This window comes from Tasmannia lanceolata, unplaced genomic scaffold, assembly GCF_043159265.1.
Source record: "Tasmannia lanceolata isolate RefF3 unplaced genomic scaffold, GAP_Taslan_0.1 ptg000038l, whole genome shotgun sequence".
In the NCBI taxonomy this organism is placed as follows: Eukaryota; Viridiplantae; Streptophyta; class Magnoliopsida; order Canellales; family Winteraceae; genus Tasmannia; species Tasmannia lanceolata.
The window spans coordinates 2,026,990-2,044,048 of NW_027518715.1; the positions used below are offsets into that span (position 1 = coordinate 2,026,990).

At 39.7% G+C, this 17,059-nt stretch overlaps 1 protein-coding gene across 1 annotated transcript; it reads left to right on the forward strand.

The window, feature by feature from the left end:
- The first annotated feature begins 299 nt into the window (after nucleotides 1-299).
- Nucleotides 300-3,486, forward strand: LOC143862950 (uncharacterized). Its single transcript, XM_077373852.1, has 2 exons — nucleotides 300-3,353; nucleotides 3,478-3,486. The coding sequence occupies exons 1-2, from the start codon at nucleotides 300-302 to the stop codon at nucleotides 3,484-3,486; spliced, it is 3,063 nt and encodes a 1,020-aa protein (XP_077229967.1).
- Nucleotides 3,487-17,059: the final 13,573 nt, after the last annotated feature.

Consider the following 17,059-nt stretch of genomic DNA (forward strand, 5'->3'; position numbering starts at 1 on the left):
CACAATTTGGATTTTATTAATGAAAGTGTGTTTTTGTTTCTTTTGTCATTGTTTGATCAAGATAGTTTATCTCGATTATCAAAATTTTAATCTAGTGATTATACTTCCATTTCAGGATTCTTGATTGAGCAGCCATTGCTCCTAAGAAAATCCTCGTTTCAAAACCAACCTGGTCCCGTCAGACATCTGATTCCAGGCTGAGCCGGCAATCCTTGTCACCTTTTTCTTTTACTTCTCCTTTATCGCCTTCCTTGAATTTTCAAGAAATACTTTCACCCGTCCAACCAACCCCTGAAGCGATGGCAGAGAATGGGCAAAATAGTATGGACACCTTTGAGATGATGAAAGCTATAATGTTGCAATTGAGTACCATTAATGAAGAAATAGCCCGATTAAAGAATGACAGAGAATCTACTACCAAGAATCCTGCACCTCAGCAAACCCCAATCATGCCTCGCCCACCTCCTATGATGGCTCAGCCTCCTGTGTTGCCAGTCTTTGACCATTCTGATGACGAGCAGTATGAAGAAGAGAACTGTCTCCCCCATCTGGATAAAGGCAAGGGGATAGTCGATAGGTTGGATAAGATGGCCCAGGAGATGGAGAGCATGAAAATGCAGGGTCCGAAAAAATTAAACATGGCCGAGTATATGATAATACCGGGAGTTGTGCTACCTCCTAATTTCAAGATGCCGGATCATGATAAGTATGATGGGACAGGATGTCCCAAGAGTCATCTAAAAGCCCTTATTCCTCTCTTACAGCAGCATGGGCTTACTCCAGAGCAGATTGCTCTTCTTTTCCCTAGATCTCTTACTGGAACAGCAAAGAAATGGTTTTTGAGCTTGAAAACCGAAGAGATCAGAACTCTGGAGGATATCGCCAATAGATTTGTTGAGCAATTCTCCATGGAGGAGGGAATAGATGTGACAAAAAGAGATCTGAAGGCGCTGAAACAAGGGCACAATGAAACCTTCACTTCTTTCATTCGCCGATGGAGGCGAAAGGCAGCGCAGATGACTCACCGTTTGCCTGACTCAGAGCAGATCAAGATTGTTGTGAAAAACTTATCATCTCAATACTATCACCACATGGCAATCCAGTACTTCATTGATTTTGATTTTCTAATCAAAACCGGAACTCAAATCGAAGATGCTTTGTCCAAGGGGCTGAGATCAAGACCTTCGTCTGATGTGAGAGAGGGAAAAAGACCTATTGTGGCACCGAAGGAGGTGCACAGTGTTAACTATACCGGGCCTCCCAGTTATGCCAGACCACCAGGTTATGACCGACCACCATCCAGAACGGTGACCGAGGTCAGGAGGCCGATGGAAAAGAAGGTCTTTCGTCAGTTCGACCCTCTCCCTTACTCCTTATCAGTGGCTTTGAAGAAGTTACTGAGAGATAAAAAAATCACTTTGTTGGAACCCAGAGAGCTTCCTAACCCTTTGCCCAAGTATTGGAGGAAAGACCAGTACTGCGATTATCATCAGAATTCAGGGCATTTGACTGACAAATGCATGGCTTTAAGACACAAGATCCAAGACATGATAGAAGCAAAAGATCTTGCCGTTGAAGCACCTAACGTCACTCGAAACCCATTGCCTACACATGCAATGCCTCCCCCGAACGTGTATGCCATTTTCACTGAAGAAATCCTCTTAGATCACTCCCGTATTTGTGCGGTTATTTCTGATAGACCGTATGTTCTGAGATGGGATGATGAAGATGAAGCGATCGAAAACAAGAAACCTTATGTACTATCCCCTCTAGATGAAGGATTAACAGGATCCTCTGAGTGTTCTTGTTCTTATGTCCTCAAGAGTGAGGAGGAGGAAGAGATGAAAGAAAAGATCCCTTATGTTTTAAGATTGGAAGAAGAAGACTTGTTGCTTCTGGAAGATCAGTGTGACGAGCTCCGCCATGTCACACGAGGTGGTCGTGTCTTCAAACCTGCAGAACTCAGAGCAGAAAATCCTGCCGAAGTTGTAAGAGCTGCAGAGAATCTGAAACAGAAGCAGACTGTGGATGAAGAGGAAGAAAATTTGTTGAAACAACTGAAGAAGACACAAGCTAACGTGTCCATCTGGGGTTTACTAATGGCATCACCGAAACACAGACAGGTTGTGCTTCGAGAATTAAATGCCTCTCAAGTATCAGTTGAAATTACCCCCGATGAGTTGGTCAATCTTGTGGCAATGGCCAGGGTTTCTAGAACATTGTCATTTACTGATGAGGATCTACCTCAAGAAGGAAGAGATCACACAAGACCTCTCCGTATCACCATACTGTGTAACAAGAAGAGAGTCCCCGAGGTATTAGTGGATAATGGGTCGGCTTTAAATGTATGTCCTTTAAGCACCGCCACTACCCTGGGATTCGGGCCAGCCGATTTTATCCCGTCGGAACAGGGGATATTGGCATATGACGGAACCAGAAGAGATGTCATCGGGACACTCGCCACAGAAGTCGAAATAGGAGGTGAAACTTTCGAGATAGAGTTTCAGGTTCTTGACATCAAAACATCTTTCTTTCTCCTGCTTGGCCGGCCGTGGCTTCATAAAGTTGGAGTCGTTCCTTCCACACTTCACCAGAAATTGAAATTTGTCCGAAACAATCGGGTGATCACAGTGCGAGGCGACCCTGAGCCGGAAATTGGTCAAATAACATCTGAATTGATCACTGAAAAATCAAGAGATGTTAGTTTAACCGGCTTTTCTTTAGAAGTCTCTACTATTTCCTTTGGGGAAGCAATGAATGAAGAAATAATGTTTCTCTCAAGCACAAACACCCAAGTAGTAAAGATAATGAGGAAATATGGTTATGTCCCAGGAGCTGGCCTGGGAAGAAATCTACAGGGCCCTACTGAGTGGCCAGAGTTGAAAGCAGTCGGCGGATTATTCGGGTTAGGGTACGAGCCAACTCCGAAAGAGGTTCAAGAAATGAAGCGTTATATGATGAAGTGGGCTGAATGCCGTCGTCGAGGTATAGAATTTCTGACGGGACCGTACAGCATGATTATGAACGGCCGATTCAGAAGAGAAGGGGCAGACTGTCCGTTCTATGGTTTTCCTGAGACCTGGTGCGATAAGACTGGGAAGAGGCTTCCAGGGTTAGAGATCTTCTTCACAGATGAGTTGTCAGAAGATTTCTACAGTGAGCAGTTTGCCTTGGCATCGATAGCAGAAAAACCAGCTACAGATTGGGCGGAAAATATTGAGCCGCATCTCCTAGACTCCCTATATCAGGTTGAGGCCCCAATCGTCGCTATGATTGGAGGAGATGTGCCCTTCACGAGTCCAAGGGATTGCATTACTCCAGCCACTGGACCTTTAGACAATTGGACCGCACAGGTTATACCCCAAGTAGTCCTCCAGTATAGTCCAGTCCTTTCAAAAGAGTCAGTCATTTCAACAAATGTGTCAGTTTCTGAGTTCAACCCGGAGTCTGTCATTTCTAACTTTTCTTTTGATGCAGGTACCATAGAGGTCGGAGTAGTTCTCGGAGGTGAAGAGTCGGTCCCTGTCGAGTCTCGGTCAGAGGATGTTTTTGCTGATTTTTCATTTGTACATAGTCCTGTCTATGTTGATACTGATGTCAACATGTCATTTCATTTGAATTCAGAGTCTGTAACGCCCGATGTGGGTGAATCATTCGATGTAATCATCAATTCTGCAAAAGAAATAAAAGACTCATTTGTGTACGATCCTGTCTTTATTTCTAATTCTGTTTCTGATTCTGCTTCAAAGCCTGATCAAATAACTAATAATAATAATAATCAAGACTCCCCCTCAAACGAGGAAGCCGACGAAACTCCTTTTGAAATCAAATACATGATTCAACAAGAGGAGATTCGCCGAGCAAAACCACTCGAAGAAGAAATTGAAACCGTAAATATAGGTGATGAAACTTTAATTCGGGAGATTCGGATTGGCAAAACTTTATCTCCTGAGGAGCGCGAAGAATTAATCACCTTGCTAAAAGAGTTTAAGGAGGTCTTTGCTTGGTCTTACGATGACATGCCGGGATTGAGTGAGGACATTGTCCAGCACAGATTACCTCTAATCCCGGGTATCAAGCCGAAGAAGCAAAAACTCCGAAAACTTAAAACAGAATGGGAGTTGAAAGTTCATGATGAGGTTAAGAAGCTACTTGAAGTAAAATTCATTGAAGTAGTGGAATATCCCGAATGGCTTGCAAATATAGTTCCTGTGCCCAAGAAAGATGGAAAAGTCAGGATGTGCGTTGACTTCAGAGATCTGAACAAGGCCAGTCCGAAAGATGATTTTCCTCTTCCGAACATTGATATCCTAGTAGACAACACTGCTGGACATGCTCTGTTATCTTTCATGGATGGGTTTTCAGGCTACAATCAGATCAAGATGGCGCCTGAGGATATGATGAAGACGGCATTTATTACTCAATGGGGTACATATTGTTGCCGAGTAATGCCGTTTGGTCTCAAAAATGCTGGTGCCACATATCAGAGAGCTGCGACTACTCTTCTTCATGACATGATTCATAAGGAAGTCGAGGTCTATGTCGATGACATGATTGTCAAAGGCAGGACTCGGCCAGAGCATACAGTCGCTTTGAGAAAGTTCTTTGAGCGAATCCGAAAGTTTCAACTTCGCTTGAACCCAAATAAATGTGTATTTGGGGTCACGTCAGGGAAGTTGCTGGGATTCATGGTCAGTGAAAGAGGAATCGAAGTGGACCCTCAGAAAATCAAGGCTATCCAAGAAATGCAACCACCAAAGACAGAAAAGCAGATTCGTGGATTCCTTGGCAAAGTGCAATACTTGAGGAGATTCATATCTCATTTAACTATGACATGTGAACCCATCTTCAAATTATTGAAAAAGAATTCCTCCAAGAAATGGAATGAAGAATGTCAGGAAGCATTTGAAAAGGTCAAGCAGTGTTTGTCTTTGCCTCCTGTCTTATCCCCAGTCATTCCTGGTCAACCATTGTTGATGTATTTGTCCATCACAGATACAGCAATGGGTTGTATGCTTGCTCAGCAAGATGTAGGATCTAAGAAGGAGAAGCCTATCTACTACATCAGCAAGAAAATGCTAGAGTACGAGATAAAGTACACTATCTTGGAAAAGACTTGTCTAGCATTAGTCTGGGCGACTCAAAGGCTTAGGCATTATCTATTATCGAATAAGGTATTTCTGCTTTCACGGATGGATCCGTTGAAGTACTTATTCGAGAAGCCCGCCCTTACAGGAAGAACTGCAAGGTGGTTGCTATTGTTATCTGAGTTTGACATCACATACGTCACTCAGAAATCTGTCAAAGGACGGGTTATTGCTGAGCAGCTAGCTGATGCTCCTGTTGAAGAGAATGCTTTTCTGAAGGCTGAATTTCCTGATGAAGAGATCATGGAACTTGAAGAAGAAATTCCAAGTACCAGATGGACAATGTACTTTGATGGAGCCGTTAACAATCGAGGACAAGGAATAGGAGCAGTGCTTGTATCTCCCAAGAAAGAATACATCCCAATATCCATCAAGTTGCAATTCGAATGTACAAATAACATGGCAGAGTACGAAGCTTGTATCGCAGGACTTGAGGCAGCTTTAATTTTGAAAGTCCAAGAGATTGATGTATTTGGAGATTCAATTCTGATAATTTGTCAAACCAATGGTAATTGGAAGACAAGAGAATCAAAATTGATCCCATATAATTTTTATCTTGAATCTCTGGCCAAGAAATTCAAGAGTATCACATTTACCCATCTGTCAAGAACCAAGAATCATTTTGCAGACGCCTTGGCTACCTTAGCCTCGATGTTGGATATTTCTGAGACAATGGAGGTCCAGCCTTTAGCTGTGAGGTCGCAATGGGCTCCAGCGCATGTAAATGCCATTGAGATATCAGCGCGATGTCCAGATGGAAAACCGTGGTATACTGATATCCGAAATCTCATTTCAGGCAATGGACATCCCCCTGAAGCTTCCAGCAAAGAGAGAAAAACTCTTCAGAGATTCGCCGCTAACTTCATCATTTGTGGTGAAGAATTGTACAGAAGATCCTTTGATGGGATTCAGCTTCTGTGTGTTGATGAAGATCAGGCTGCGGAGCTCATTGAACAAACACATGAAGGTGTTTGTGGTCCTCACATGAATGGTAAAATGCTATCAAGGAAGATCCTTAGACTCGGTTTCTATTGGCCCTCAATGGAAACAGATTGTTTCGCATTTGTGAAGAAATGTCATAAATGCCAAGTCTATGCGAATCTTATTCATGTGCCTCCGTCAGAGCTGCATTCTATGACCTCGCCATGGCCATTTTCAGTATGGGGAATTGATATCATTGGCAAAGTCTATCCTAAGTCGTCAAGTGGGCACGAGTACATCTTGGTGGCCATTGACTATTTCACGAAGTGGATAGAAGCTGCTTCATATGCTTCCATAACTTCCAATACAGTTGCGAAGTTCATCCGTGCAAACATCATTTGCAGATATGGAGTACCTCATGAGTTGATTTCTGACAATGGATCTCACTTCAAGAAAGAGGTGGTGCACCTGTGCGAAGAATTTAAAATCAAGCATCATAAGTCATCTCCTTACAGACCGCAGACAAATGGTGCTGTAGAGGCAGCTAATAAGAACATCAAGGTTATTATTAGCAAAATGACCGAGACTTATAAGGATTGGTCGAATAAACTCCCATATGCTTTGTGGGCTTACAGGACGTCGATCAGATCCTCTACAGGTGTAACTCCGTACTCTCTAGTTTACGGAATGGAAGCAGTCCTCCCTGTTGAAGTGAGAATCTCGTCTTTAAGAGTTATGATGGAAGCGAATCTGCCAGAGTCTGAGTGGGCCAAAGCCAGACATGATGAATTGCAGATGATTGATGAAAAGAGGCTCAGAGCCTTATACCATATCCAAGGGTATCAGAGAAGAATCGAAAGGGCATTCAATAAGAAAGTCAAGGTTCGAGACCTGAAACCAGGAGATCTCGTCTTGAAATCTTATCGAGCACCGGTGTTCGATCCCAGAGGAAAATTCAGGCCAAACTGGTCTGGTCCTTACATTGTTGATGAAGTCCTGCCTGGAAAAGCCGTAAGACTCCTCAATGAAAATGGTGAAAAATTAACAGAACCTACAAACCTAGACCAACTAAAGAAGTACTATGCTTAAATACACCAGGAGGCCATCCTTGATCGATCAGAGCCAAATGCTAACAACCCAAAAGTCAAAATACTGTTTGCAAACCCTTTGGGCCTATAAAAAAAAAATCCCTTTTTCTTGACAAACACAAACCAGGGGCATCTTTTATGACTTGCGTCATAAAAGATAGTAAGCTTGAACTATGTTCTGACCTGATTCCTTTTTACAGGATACGTAGGCCACCTGATTAATTCCGGTTCGGTCAAATTCTTCAAATCCTTTGAATCTTTCAAATCCTTGAAAATATGAAAGAAAGAACAAAACAAAAAATCCTTGAAACCCAAAAAATGGGCGAACTACGCGGACCTGATTCCCATTTTCTTTGGGGATACGTAGGCAGTCTGGAGGGCCAGATTCGGTCAAATACATGAAAAATCACCAATATGTAACCTGTTTGAACCCAAGCCTACCTAAAAGTCCTTCTGGTGTATTTTAGGTCAAGGTTTGTAGAGAAACAGAAAGAAAGAAAAAATGATGGAGTCTTAGACCCGCTAGACTGAAAACCCGAAAGGGCGGTCTAGGCAAAAATTAGGGTCATTCACCTGCTAAGTTGAAAACCCGAAAGGGCGGCTTAGGCAAAAATCAAGGTGCAGAGCCTGCTGGATGGAAAATCTGCAAGGGCAGACAGTCCAGGCAAAATATAAGGCATGCAGTCCGCCAAATCAAAAACCTGAAAAGGCGATTTGGTCATGGCAGTGACTTCAAAAGGACAAAATCTCTGAATGCCAGCAAGACTTTTATTTCTTCTGAGGCATTACTCTGAAGTTTGAGTAAGCGCCAGTAAAGATTCTTCTGACCTTCTAAAAGCTAAGGAGTTAAGACTAAGCAAACCAAAGGAATAATAACCATGACGGAAAACCTGAAAAGAGGAATGAAACACCTTTAAATACGGTTTTTGAAAGATTCTAAGAAGTGGTAGACTATACCATTTTAAAATACTTATCAGGCTGAAAAGCAGATTCAGTTTCTCTTAGAATCCAAGTCATGGTCGAAGTCCTCCTTTGTTGTTAGCCACAGTTTAGTCCTTGTCAAAGTCAAGGTTAAACTCCAAGGTCTTGTGTGGGGAGTCCTGTGTGGTCAATGTCTCTCCAAGGTTGGAGTGATAGAAAAGTGATGAAGTTGTGGATCCTTGAAAATGATGCAGAGCAGAACAGAGTTCAGAAGGATAGTACTCAGACCATTCGAAGTTTTGGTAGCGGACAGAAAGAGAAGAAGATTAGCAGATTCAGTCTATTATATATAAAAAGATTTGTAATTTCAAAAATTCAGGAAATGAAACCCTTTTTTACCTTTTTCCCTATGTTTGTTCTCCTATGAATTTGTCATGGAAGTAAATTCGTACTAGGGGCATCTTTTATAACCTGTTCAGGTTATAAAAGATATCAAATGAACTCTGATAATTGAGATAATTATTTTCATTAAGTGAAGATAAGAAGAGCTTCAGTAGGGCTTTAGTCAAATTCTTCTGAGAGTCTTTCTTATCATCTTATTGAAAACCTATCTCATAATCCCCAGTGGAGTTTCTATCCATAAAATATAAACAAACCGAGCATTCAAATTAAATTCTCTGCCTCCGAGCATAAAACCTTGCCTCCGAGCATAAACCCTGCCTCCGAGCATAAACCCTGCCTCTGAGCATAAAAACTCTGCCTCCGAGCATAAACCCATTGCCTCCGAGCCATAAAACCCTGCCTCCGAGCATAAACCCTGCCTCTGAGCATAAAAACCCTGCCTCCGAGCATAAATCCTTGCCTCCGAGCATAAAACCCTGCCTCCGAGCATAAATCCTTGCCTCCGAGCATAAAATCCTTGCCTCCGAGCATAAATCATTGCCTCCGAGCATAAATTCCTTGTTTCCAAGCTTAAATCTTGCCTCCGAACATAAATCCTTGCCTTTGAGCATAAATCCTTGCTTCCAAACATAAATCCTCGCCTCTGAGCATAAAACCATGATTTTGAACAGAGAAACAAGCCTCTGTGCAAAGAGTCAGGCCTCCGAGTTAAAATTCCCTAGCTTCTAAGCTAAAACCTTTCAACCTCCGTGCATAAACCATTTTGCCTTTGAGCATAAAATCATCCGCCTCTGAGCAGAAAACCAACATTCCTAACAAACCAACCCTTTTATAATCCAACCTTCACCAAGTCATTTTCTCCATCCCGTTCTCTAAATCAATTTTGGGGCTAGTCAAAATGTGACGTCTGTTCAGCTTTGACATTCGCGCGACAAGCACGCTCTGCCAAAGAGGGGCATCTGTAGACACCCCATTTTGACTAAGCCCTAAATCTTCCTGGCTCGTGCCAAATCCATCTGAATCTCAGCATTAGGGTCCCAAACTTCACCCTAGGCTGGATTCGGGTCTCTTTTAACCCACTGCAAAATTTCATCATGATCTGAGCGCGTTTGCCCAGCAAACGGGCTGGATTGGTGTGTGTAGTGTAATGGGGGGTGGCCCACTAGGTTTATATTTTACCTTGAAAAACCTTGTATTTTAGGGAAAATTCAAGTTATCCAAAGACCCTAAGTACCCATGAATACATTTTTGGAAACCTTAAGACCCCAGAAAAATCCCTGCAAAATTCCAGAAAGATCCGACGAAAAAATTCGAAAAAGACAAGCGGAGTTAGTGCAGTTATCAAGCAAGGGGGTGATTTAGCCAGTCAGAGTCGCGCATTTGTGCGCTTATCAATGTGGGGTGCCAATATCCACACCTTTTTTTTTTTTCCTATAAATACCAATCAAGCCTCATTTTTCAAAAAAAAAAAAAAAATCTTGGTTTTCTAAACCATTCTTAGAGAGAGAAAGAGTGAGAAATTTAGAAAGGGAAAGTAGATCTCATCGACTGTCATCTTCTCCGGCAAGCCTTGCCGGAATCCGACAACTAGATTCCTTCTCCAATCAACTTTTTTGTCCTTCTCTTCTTCTTCTGTTTCATCTTAATCTCTGATTTCTACTTCAAAATCTTCTCGAACCCTTTTCTGATCCAAACTTCATCTTCTCCGGCCATTTTTTCCGGTCGATTCATCTTTCCGGCGAATGTCCGGCCAAAGATCTGGTCAATCTTATTCTCCGGCTAGATCCCGATCATTTTTACTCCTCTAAGCCATTATACTTCTCTTTCTTTCTCTGATTAGACCTTGTAAACCTTAGATTAGGAATTTTGTGTATAGAATCAGTGGATGTGGCTGGAAATTAAAGATTAGGAGTTATCTTGACCAAGCAATCTCCTCAAAATCAACAGATTCAGCTGAAAACTTCGATCAGAGTTCAGGTTCTATCAGAGATTGCTGAAGAGGTAACAACATCAAGCCTGCAGATTTCTCAATTTGTCATTTCAGAAGAAAGGTAAACAAAAGAATTTAATGTTAATTCTTTTAGATTCTTAGCTTAATTACTTATGATAGCTTTTTTAATATGCATGCCTTATGATTTGGAATCTTAGATCCGATATAATTGTCTAATTAAAACTATTAATATGATTTTTAATATTTACAGAAATTCGAACGAGATTCTTAAGTTCATCTGTTGTGTGGTTAGAATGTATATCTGAAATGCTATTGAATTTGTCTTGTGCCTGGATGATTTTTTTTATTCATGAGAGAACTACTTCAGTGTTAATTTTCATGTGATCTGAGAAAGGATTTGGTTCTTTATATATATATATTTTTTTAGATGCCTTAAATAACGATTTTTCTTTGTGAAAATCTTTTGATGAATGTCTGAATCATATATTTGTTAAGAAGTTCTCTTCATGAAAGTTGGAATGGATTAATAAAATTTAGTTAATATGTCATTTATCTGCTATAATGAGCATTCACTGAATGATTTCTTCTATGAAAATATATATCATCTTTTGATTTTAGAAATCATTTCATTTTATGATCTCATTGCACTGGATAGTTTGTATTAAAATATATATATATATATATATATATATATATATATGGTTTTGATTGATATTAGAAGTACATGATCTTTTGGTTTAGGTTTGTATTCTTAATGCTCATATAATATCTCTTATACTCTTGTATTCCTAGGTTTGTTTCGAGTCCCTTTGGTCATTAAATAGCATTAGTTTTGGATCTCATTTTATTGTCAATATGGTGAGACTTGAATTTTAATTCAATATTTTTTTTTTTAGACTTATAAGGTGCTCCATTTCTAATTTTTTTCCTTTCTCATCATCATCTTTATCTTCTGATCAGCCATAAATTCACCCTTTAATCACAGGCCTCATATATCTTTTTTTAATCACTGCAATTTCTGTTTTTGGCTACAATAGAAGTTCTATTTGATGTATATTGTTTAGTGGCTGATTGTTGAAGATTGGCAGATTTCTTTCAATTCAGTTCCTTTGCCATTTCAATCTGTTCCATTTGATTTAGATTAATCTAATATGGTTGTTAGGTAAAGTGAGGTGAAATAGAAACCCTGCAATTATTAGAATAGATGGAAAGCATATTAAAATATGTCAAATTATTATGCTGTTTGTAAAACTTCTCTTGTCTCTGTTATCACATCAGCCATCGGTTGAAATTTTATTTTTTTTGAAACTTATTACAAAGACCCTGACCCATCATCTCTCCCTTTATTTCCAACTATATATTTTGTGGAGATTTAATAGCAATCTTTTCTTTTTGTTAAGGTCTGGCATTGTCATGCTTTATTAGTTGCATATACTGAAAATTGACTCCATTCCCTATATGAATTCCAACTCTTATGTGAAGATCTGGTTGTTTCTTTAATGATGAATGAGATACAACTATACGAGGGAGGTGAGTGTAAGTGCATCGACATTATCAAAAATCACATTCTTGGACTAATTTTAATGTTTATGGATGTGAACTAATAAGGTGATGCTGTCTTATCTGATTCTTGGATCTGATTTTTTTTTTACATGATGAGATAGTGCTTTTAAACTTAAAAGACCTATGATTACAATAAAGATTTTATCTTGTGAGGCTTTGAATTGATTGGACCCAGCTCATCAAATGGTTTAATTATTTTTACTTGACAAATGAATGTGTAGAAATCATGTGGGCTGGATTTTCGTGAATTTAGGGTCTAAATAGAATTGTGTAGTTGCTGCCCATTTAGGTTGTTTCACTTTAAAACTATGATTTATGTCTGCCTAAAAGCATATAATTACTGTCCTATGGTCTAATACACATTATAGTCATGATTTTGTAATTGGTTATAAGCATATAGTTGCTGCTCTATAAGTTTTTATACTTTATCGTTATGTTTTGTAATTATTTGAGTCATAATTTCAGCCCCCGTTTGAGTACCCATAATTCAATCCTAGTCTTGATACAAGTTCAGTCCGCGATTCAGCCCATGAGTCAGCCCTTATTTTACACTGTGTTAGTCCCAGTTTTGCATAAATTCACCCCATGAAGTTGTCCCATTTTTGCACAAATCTGTCCCATTTTTACACAAATCTGTCCCAGTTTTATCAAAATCTGTCTATGAACCATCCCCATTTGCACACAGGTTTGGTCCATGAATCAGCCCCTGTTTGTGCACAGGCTCAGGCCAAGATTTAGTCCACATTCTGCCCAGTTTTCGCACTAACCTCTGCCAAGAATTCTAGTCTAGTTTTTTACACATTTTCATTCATGAATTGGCTCACAGTTCAGCCCCCTGTTGGCACAACTTTGTCTACATCTTCAGCTCCCTGTTATGCATAATTTTGCTCATAGATTTGCTCCCAGTTTTACACAGATTCAGTCCACAAATCTGTTCACAATTCATCCACTGTTTAGCACTAAATTATGTCAACTATTCAGCCTTATTTTGCACAAAAGTCTGCACATGAATTAGCCCTGTTTTAGCAAAAATCTGCACATGAATCAACCCTATTTTGCATAAAAATCTGCACATGAATCAGCCCCTGTTTTATGTACATTGCAGTCCATAACTCAGCCCTTGTTTTGCACAATGCTAGTTCATAGTTCAGCCATATTTTCCATGCTACATAGCAGCCTATGCATTTGTGATTTAGCACAGATTCTGTCCATATTGTGAATTTAGCCTAGCTATATTGGTAGTGTAACCCAAGTTTCTTCTAAAATGTTTGCATTATTAACGGAATGGTTTAGTTTTCTTTCAAAATGTATGTGCCAATAGTTACACAATTCATTTTTTTTCTTAAATGTTGGCACTATAAGTTGGAAAATTTTTAGTTTTCCTCTAAATTATCTATATCATCTTATGTCATTCTTATGTATAATTGCATGAGCCTTGTCCGCTGTTTTGTAGAAATGACTGTCTAGAAGTATTTGTGTTTATGCTTTGATTCATTGTCAATGAAATTATTATCATCATAATAAGTTCCTTATGAATATGTTCACTAATTAACCTGTTTAGTGGTGGACATTATAAATATTTGATCTTTAAGGGACGGCAAATACTTTGCCATGATAGTATGATAGTTTCATTTTGATCATTTTATGAAGTCCTTTCACTAATATTAGGAGTGAGATTGAGTAAGATCATCAGGAGTATGGCTTAATAATGCATATCTGTGTGTTGATGAATTGAGTAACAGTAAGTTCCAAATGAAGTTTTGTTCTAGTTGTGTTAAAAATCATCATGGTATCAATGCTTTTTTTTCTTTTCTTTTAAAGACAAGATTATTTCGTAAGGATAATAGTATTGGTTCGAGTAGTATATCTCCAGTTCTTTGTTATATTTTAGATCCTTGTATGAAGGAAACATGTGCTTATATTGTTCCAGTGTGTAGACTATTGTCACATTATTAAACACTCATTAATAGGCTATACATGCTTGTTTTTTTTTTTTTTTTTTTTTTTTTTTTTTTTTTTTTTTTTTTTTAGTAAATCTTCTTGTAGATAAGTGCATAATAACTTTACTAGTAGTTCTTGTTAAACATTGTAGTGCGAATATTAATTGTCAGATGTTAGTGTTGACACTATCTAATTTCAATAATACCCCTATTATCTTTTAGGAGTCTTACTTAATTTTCTTGGTAGACCTTTTCCTTATTAGAGCCTTTGTTCATTACAAGGGCGATGAAGGCGCTAGCCCAAGCCCATCTTTTAGGGAGACCTGCTTGGTCCGTGTAGTATCCCTCTTCCTTTTGTCTTTTGAAAGATAGCCTCAAGTCATTAGATCTTTCCATTCATCGCCAGGGCGATGAAGGCGCTAGCCCAAGCCCATTATTAGGGGACTTGCTCAGTCCAAATAGCATTCCATTTTCTCAAAAGACTTGCCTAGTCTTTTAGATCCAAATCTTTGGAGACAGGCATTGTCTCATTAATGAATCAACCTGAGTCAACCCCTAGGAGACTACCTCTAGTCTCACAGGTCTTAAACCCTCTTCTAGTCGAAGACCAACTTGGTTTGTCAGTTATCTCTTTTTCTTATCATTGTTTAGGCAATGATAAGGTTACTTGGAGCCCATCCTTGTGCTTAGGAGACTTGCCCAGTCTTGCTAGCATTTTTCTCTATCCTACCTCTGTGTCTAAGAGACTTACCAAGTCTCATTCTCTTGCTAAATCTCCTCTTTGTGCGTCGTTTGGTTTTGGGAGAACACCCTACTCGGCTTGGCATCATACCCCTACCCTTATGGGTATTGGGTTGCACATTTGTTGCACCCTAGGGCTAGGTAGCTGTCCGGCCCGGCTGAGTGTTTTACCTTTGCCAAATATGCATAAGGTCTCTTTTCCCTTATTACTTGTGAGCTGTATCTTAGTTTGATAGTCCACTAGTATAGGAATCCGTCCTTAGTCTAGAGAGTCAGTCCTCTTGTTCAGGAATCAAATTCTATCATCATAGGGGTTTGGATTTTTTCCAACCTCTCATCAAATCATGTGTTTTTCTATCCGCTCCTGCAAGGTATAGGATGCTGTCCAACCCTTGCAGAGTTGTTATTCTGTCATTTTCTCCCGCAAAGCATAGGATGCTGTCCAACCTTTGTGGGATATTCAGGAGTCTATCCTCCCCTTATGATGATAGGATTCAATCCTCTTGTGTCAAAAACTCAAAAAAAAAAAACACTATAAAACAACCAAAATATCAAAAAACATCTGAAAAACCAAAAATCTTAAAAATCTTGAGTCCTTAGAAGAGTAGTTAGGAATCCTGTTCCGAACTACATTGGCTTGATCCCTTTCAACAGGGTACGTAGTGCAGCTTGGGATTCACATCCCAAGTCCAGCCAAACCTTTAAAAATAAACATTTCAAATCTTCCAAAAATATAAAAATATTCAAACCCTTTTCAAAAAGATCTTTCTCTAGAGTTAGGAGTCTGTCCTAGCTATTTGAAATGTATTAGAGTTAGGAGTCTGTCCTGATTTGTATTGATATGGTGTGTCCTGTCGTGTGGGTGTCCCTAGAGTTAGGAGGCCTCAAGTTGATCGATTAGACACTTAGTCGAACCGATGGCTAGACTAGGAAGCATATAGTCAACCCATAGTTTTCTTTAGGAGGCACAGCCTAGTTACACATAGGATATATGGCCCACCTGCATTAGCTTAAGGCTAATCAACTTGCATTAGTTAGGACATATAGAGAGTCCTAAAAATTACAATTCACATGAACTTAAGCAATTGTACAAAAAAGCTTTAAAAATCAGTCGAGTCTAGTGGATCGAGTCTAGGATAGCGGTTCTAGATGGTTAGGCATAGTAGTTTAGAATAGGGCATCGAACTACGTTGACTCCGATTCTTCCCGAGGCCGGGATACGTAGAGCAGCTGGGATGGACGGCCATCTTGGTCCGAGTCAGGTCACATTAGAGTTAGGACTCATTTTGTCCAGTCAAGTATAGAGTTGATTTGTGTTGTATGTTTTTGCTGTGTTTTCTTACTTTCATGTACAGATCCTATACATTTAGCTGTAACATGCATGTGTTTGCACACCAGAACTTAGACACCCATTAGGCATGTCACTTATAACCTTGTTTTGCTTAGGTGACACATCTTTCATTTATTTTGTGTATGTGTTTAATTTTCATCTCTGAGACATGCATGATTAGGCAGACGTCTTCTCGGAGATATTAGTTCCCATTTCATATGACTTTCGCCCAAAACTCTTCAAAATTATTAAGTAAATGGCATTAGAGACCAGGTGTTTGCACTTGGGCGGATGAGGTGCTCTTTAGACCTTCCGAATTCGTAACCAGGCACGAACCTTCTTTTATATCTCTGGTTATCCGTTGCAACAGAGCATAGTATGGGATCCTTGGCCCACTTCCTTGGATGGCGACTCTTCTTTGTTTAAGGTACGCCTCGAATCTGGGCTAGTCCCCGAATCGAGAGGTATCTCCCTTTGTATCGCCACTCATGCTGTGAGGGGCACTTCTTTCGAGAGTTCCTTGGTAGAGCTCTCCATTCACGTGGATGATCTGTGAGACTGAGCGCGTGGGGCACATCCTCCCACCTCTCTCCGGATCGGGGTCCACAATGTCATATTATCATTACATAACTCATCACAACACATGGCTTGCGGATCCACACACACATGATCAAAGAGCTTGCATACACAGTGAAGACATCATCATTTAAATATGTTCAAGTCAAGAAGCTCAAGATGAAGATCCCACAAGTTGCCTAGCAAAGTGTCAAGAAGAAGCTTAGAGATGACCCTGCCTTGGTGACACCTCATGTAACTGTCAACATGTATTGAAGATTGGAGGAAGTCATAAGAACCAGATCAAGTTGAAGAAGTTCACTCACAAGTTGAAGAAGTCCAAGAAAGTGCCAAGGAGCCAATACAATCTAAGAGACTCAAGGTTTACTTTTTTAGATTGTATTTAGAGTCCTCTTGATTTAATGTAAATTGCACTTTCAAAAGGTTTTTCAAATGGTTTTCATAATTAATTTTTATATCTTTGGAAACCATTCACACAC

Coding starts and splice junctions, on each gene's coding strand:
- LOC143862950 (XM_077373852.1), top strand. CDS start 300: ATGGCAGAGAATGGGCAAAATAGTATGGACACCTTTGAGATGATGAAA.